The 5916-nt window shown below is 48.6% G+C and overlaps 2 protein-coding genes across 2 annotated transcripts; one reads left to right on the plus strand and one right to left on the minus strand.

Moving 5' to 3' along the window:
- Positions 1–1236: 1236 nt before the first annotated feature.
- Positions 1237–2259, minus strand: UCRPA7_7374 (putative beta-glucosidase a protein; the record flags this gene model as incomplete). Its single annotated transcript, XM_007919907.1, has 1 exon — positions 1237–2259. The coding sequence occupies one exon, from the start codon at positions 2257–2259 to the stop codon at positions 1237–1239; it is 1023 nt and encodes a 340-aa protein (XP_007918098.1).
- Positions 2260–3700: 1441 nt separating this feature from the next.
- UCRPA7_7375 (putative fad binding domain-containing protein) lies at positions 3701–5501 on the plus strand (the record flags this gene model as incomplete). The annotated part of the gene is made up of 3 exons (XM_007919906.1): positions 3701–3728; positions 4343–4473; positions 4551–5501. 3 exons carry the CDS (start codon positions 3701–3703, stop codon positions 5499–5501), a joined length of 1110 nt encoding a protein of 369 aa, XP_007918097.1.
- Positions 5502–5916: the final 415 nt, after the last annotated feature.

Consider the following 5916-nt stretch of genomic DNA (forward strand, 5'->3'; position numbering starts at 1 on the left):
GGCTACGTAGCGCGGAGCTCCCTTCGTAGGTAGTATGTAAGTGTAATATGAGTGTTATGTAGGTCCTTAAGATGCGAGCACCGTAGATCGCCTACTGAGTGCTATATATAGTGCTATCGATGCCGGAATAACCCTATCCGATTGTCACAGTCATGTAGCAGACATTAGGTAAAATTCAGACACAACGAACAAGAGATTAACTCCCGAGACGCTTTATTGTGGACTCTACGGTCTGTCTCCCTGAAACTTTTCACTTGGAGATTTGTTCTAATGTGTTATCACAGGAAAGAAGAAAGCACCAAGAGAATACAAATTTCAAAGGATGCGTCTAGGTGATTTGTTCCCATTATAACGGTCGGCTTCGAGCACGGAGGAAAATTACAATTGAGTTGGGGAGTTACTTTTGGTGTTCTGGTCAGTGACCAGGGAGACACAAATGAAATTCCGGCTATTAGCCAATGCAAACGTTCGATGACCCAGGAGCCTTCCTTTTGTCTTGAGGGTGGCATATAGAGTTGGTATATAGGCCTCCAGTAGCGTCTTTCCATAAAATGATAGGCTATTTATAAAATAAAATAATGTTAAAGATTTTGGCATTAATCCATTTTAGACAATAAAGAATATTCTTCAGCTTTGCACTACCATGGACCCAATTCAGCAACTGGAAGAGTTCGTCATCCTTGACTCGACAAAGTCCACCACATCAAATATGCTTCGCTTATACACCCTTTCCTGAGTGGTCTTGTTGAGATACTGTAAGCCAAATTGGTGGTCAAAAGTACCCCATTCCCAGTTATCTACTAAGCTCCACATGAATGCACCCATAACGTGCACCCCATCTTCCCAAATACTCTTAAGAACTTCCGACAGGTAGCCAAGATAATGCTCCGACCTGAGAACGTCAAACCGGATATCATTCAAGTCTGTCGAGGCGCGACTGGCTGCCGTTGAGAATCCGAACTCGGTGATGACCAGCGGCATCTGGTATGTGTTCCAGAGGTAGTTGAGCTGGGTCCGAACAAAGGCGGATGCTGTGTACCCTATATACTCCTCATGATATCCCTCATTCCAGCCGTTGGCCGTTTTTTCCGTCGTACTGACGCACTGTGGATAATACGGGTTGCTCACATTGTTCGCCGCGCAAGTCGCAATATCAGCTACAACGGGGGAAACAATTGGAGCCACGTATAAGTCGATGCCGATAAAGTCTAACACCTGCGTTAGCTGTGGTTCCTACTAAACGAAATGACGTTGCAAAGCTGCTAAGGTCGGATAGAACATACCCAGAGTATGATTCAGATATGCCAGGTCATCTTGGGTCAACGGCACATAATCTTGAATCGTCTGCTTATACGCGTCCGGAAAGTCTTGCCCAAGGGCGAGAGGGTTCAGGAAGCTCCCAATGTTCAGGTCGTTATAATGCTTTGTGGCGGCAACATATGACGCATTTGAAGGTATTTGAGGTAGTGCTGGTGCGGCTCCCATTTTTATGCTGACCTTGCCCGTACCTTGAAGCTCATCCTTGTAGAAATGATACAACCGTGCATGAGATTTGATGACATGATCAATGCTAGGCCCAGTATCACAGCCAGTCAGCGGCTCGTTGAAGGTGATCCAGATAGGGACCCGGTCAGCGAAGTGTGCCATGACGATCTTGCCATAGTGAACAAAGGCGTCCTCAAAGGTATCGTTCTGATAACCCAAGTTCAGGTTTCCAAACAACGGTTTTTTATTGAGACCGGTCGCGTTACCCCCGATAAACTGCGCGGGAGTGTCGAAATGGGTGAGTGTCACGACGGGATGGACACCTTTTTCAATTGCGAAATTGATTAGATCGTCGTAGTGTGCCAATGCTTGCTTGTTTACCGGCGTGCCTGGAACCGCGAAAGGTAATATGCGTGGCCAAGCAATGCTGAAAGAATAGTATTTGAGGCCAACTGACGCAAGACGCTCTATATCTTGCTTATAGAGGTAGTAGTTCTCAGTCGCGATGAAGTCATCCTCTAAGCTTGAGGTGTCAGCTCCTATACTTCGAGCGAATTCGGTGATGAAGTCAGGAGCTGCAGGCGTCCTTCCCTCGTCGGCCGCCGCCCCCTCGACCTGCGCCGCAGCGCTATTGATACCGAGCATGAAGTCGCAAGGAAATAGGTAGCAGCCGGCCGGGGTAAATAGGAGTGGAGGAGGCAAGACTAGTTCTGCTTTGGGAACTGGTGTCGGCGCCACAGTCGTGGAATAAATGCCTCGCTTGAAGTTGCGCATACTTGCAGCTTGCCACAGGGCAGAATAGGCAGCCTGGCCGTAAGGATCCGCCTCATCTGTGGGTGTAGATGTAGCAGCAGGATCCCAATTGCTCCAGGAAGTAGTTGATAAAGGTGGGAGCAGATGGCTCACTTCCGAGTAAGGCGGACCATAAGTTTCGATTGGAAAGGTCTGGACAGAGATTGCCGTACGAACAGTCTCTGTCTGGGTGTAAGAGAACCGACTGTGGTGATAAGATGGAAGTATATTTGACGAAACGGGAATTGCTGTGCATGAGGGCAGAGCTAATGGGCCAGAGGTGGACACGTAGACCTGCTGCGCCGAAGCAACGGCGCAGATAGTTAAAACAAGAGAGATAAGCATGATGACTCGTGGAGTTGGATAGCTCACCAGTGATCACAACTTGCCTCAATTCAAGTTCTCCAGGAGTTAGCGGAACGTGTCGTATTATATACATAGAGTGTGAGTATCCACACCTTCAGATCGTAATAACCAGAATACCGTGTTAATCCAATTCATGTCGCAAGGGTATTGCCGAAGGTGGGGCGCATGAACCTACGATCGTCAGGATCGAGTTCAGCGGGTTGGAAGGCATTAATAAGGTATACGCGTGGAGCAGAAACTCTTTCATGAATGCTATGCTACGGTTCGGAATCGTTCATATTTTCGGGTATATCGGCCGCGATATTGGCCAAACCTCTCCTGCGCCCGTAGACTACTACTAGTGTCCTCTGAGCCTCGTCTCAACAAGCAGTAGGCTACGTCAGCTTGCTTGCCAGTATGCAGACTGGGCAGTCTTTCACTGAGCAGTTACAAAGCTACATGAGATTTGCCGAGATAGAGCTCGAGGTGCCTAGAAAACGAAACAATGTCTAGCCGAGAAAAATCACCGTAGTGAAAGATGAACGTGTGTGCACCTTTGCAGCTTTGAGGACCCTCAGGCTAGTTCAGAAATGGGTTCCTATAGAAAACAAGCAATTATCAGCCTCTGAAAGTAAAGCTATTTGCAGAGCAGGTTGCCCGGTATCAAGGTTCATGCGTTTGATGGCTTACTGCATAGTAGCCTGTAGTGGTACGGGTTGAACCGTGTACATAATGGAGCCGTAGTGCGTATTTCACAATCCCGAGGTACCCTGTGTTATTTCCCGTGTATGATTAGTGCTAAGTTATCCCCTGAGTGATCGCCCATCGCACCGGCGCTTGCCCCTCAGTTGACAGCCATGTAACCCTAATCCTTGTTGATACGCGTATTTTAGAGCGGGGCAGGCTTTGTTTCGTCGATCAGCCGGGAATAATCCATGACCCTTCGTCACTTATTCGAGAAAGCAGTAACATCGTCCGTAAATTTTTAGTGAAGTCATTGCCACACTGGCGTTTTCGTCGAGCCCACTGTCTGTATGGGACGGAGATTATCCAGGAGTAAAAGGGGCTGAGCATGAGCATGGTCGTCATGCCTTCCATTCGTACTCGTAAGTATTGCCGGGTTACCGAATGACAGTTGTAGTATAAAGTATAAAGATAAAGATCTTCCGTCAAAGTCGGCCTAGGACAATTAAGCATTGACTACCCTTGCCTGACTTTTCTCACGATGGTGTCTCGAAAACTTCTTTCAGCCTTGTTATGGGCTTTCCCACATGTTCGTGGGTGCGGTGAATTTACAAACGCAACAACCCCGGCATCTGCATGCGAGTTCTTTCGACAAGTGCACCCTGATTCCACTTTCTTCCCCAATGACACCTCCTACACGACAATTAATCACGGTCAGGCTTGATCCTACAGTTGAGGGATACATGCTGATTATTGTTAGATTATTATTCCGCCGCCGAGTGGATCGGCCCGGCCTGTATCTTTGCACCCACAAGTGCAGAAATCATGTCATTCGCAGTGAAGACTCTTGTTCAATCAAAAGTACAATTTGCCATACGCGGCGGTGGCCATATGCCGATCCCTGGCGCTGCAAATATCGACTCCTCTGGTATTCTGCTTTCGAGTTCCGGGCTGCAACAGCTGCAGTTATCAGAAGATCTCATGACAGTATCCGTGGGTCCCGGAAACCGATGGGGGGCAGTTTATCGATATTTAGAGCCGTATGGACTTACGGTCGTCGGAGGTCGGATGGGAGTCGTCGGTGTCCCCGGCTTTTTGCTCGGCGGCGGGATATCGTTTTTCGGCAACGAGTATGGATGGGCCTCGGCGAATATCGCAAGTTACGAGGTGAGTCACTCGGGCAACACCGGGACAGCGGCGGAGGTCTCGCGGCTGGTAAAGACGATAAACTAATTTGGAGATAGTGTGTGCTGGCTGACGGCACTATCCTCAATGCAACAGCGACCAATGAGTTCTCGGATCTATTCTGGGCGCTGCGCGGTGGCGGAAATAGCTTCGCCATTGTCACAAGCTTTGCGTTGAAAACCATCCAGGCGTCGGCTGTGACTGTCGGTCAGAACTCGTATGGCACAGGGCTGCGTGATGAATATCTTGACAGTGTGTTTGGCTTTGCTTTCGACGGTGGCCTTGACAAGAAAGCTGCAATCACACCAACTGTCACCTGGACGTCTTCCACAGGAAGTGATTTTGCATATTCGTCATTTCTCTTCTATAACGGCAATGTCACGGCGCCACCCGCATTGTCCAACTTCACTGGACCTGATGCGCTGTTGCCTGCCGCGTCGAGTACATTTTCATATCGACCATTCTCGGACTGGTCAAACGAGACAGAGACAGGATTCGAGAGAGTACACGGCATGGTCTTCCGTTTCCATGTGCTTTCTTTTCGAGCAAACAGAGAAGCAATGGAGTTTATCCACGACACTTTCCTTAGCATGGCTAGCCAGCGCCTTGCTAACGTGACGAACTCTCTTGCGACTCTAGCCATGATGCCCATTTCCGAGTCGTTCATCTCCACAAATAGGAATGGCACGGCTGGAGATCCGATGGGAATTGACGCTACCAAGGCGCCATATATATGGGTCGAGGAGGCTATCATGCACGCAAATCCCGCTGATACACCGAAAGTCGACCAGTTCCTCATTGATGTCAATGCTATTATAGACGAAAAGCTGACCTCGTTGAATGTTGCCAGTCCCTATCTCTACTTGAATGATGCGGACAAGAACCAGCCAGTCTTCCAGGGTTATGCGCCAGAAAACGTGGCAAGACTGAAGGAAATACGGTCGAAGTATGATCCGCAGAGTATCTACACGGATCAGATGCCAGGAGGATGGAAGGTGGCCGCAATATAATCTGCTATCTCTAGCCTAGATGCTCTTGGGGAACTGTGGGAAACAGGCTCTGCTTTAGGTGTGCTCACTTCTTGGTGTGGCCAGACAAGGTCATTCGCGGCCTGCCGAGATCTCAGTTAGGAATTACGCAGCGATCTAAATGGGTTCTAGTGAATTACTTGATCTAGATTACGAGATGATCCAATGCTACGCGCAGCACTTCTCTTAAGGCCCCTGGCTATATGAGTTTGGTCTTGGTGTACTTAGCGGTGATTGAGCAAATCTGACTGGGTCAAGTAGCAAAACCCATCTCGTGTTCCCCTTAAAACTTTTTGGTACAGACTTACGAGTAGAACCATCCGTTTATCTATGTACCTCACTGTCCTGGAGTTCCAGTCTGCTTAGATGCTCCGAATGTCCTCGATGTGTTCAGGAG

This window comes from Phaeoacremonium minimum (genome assembly GCF_000392275.1).
Source record: "Phaeoacremonium minimum UCRPA7 unplaced genomic scaffold PA7_03_scaffold_519, whole genome shotgun sequence".
Classification (NCBI taxonomy): Eukaryota; Fungi; Ascomycota; class Sordariomycetes; order Togniniales; family Togniniaceae; genus Phaeoacremonium; species Phaeoacremonium minimum.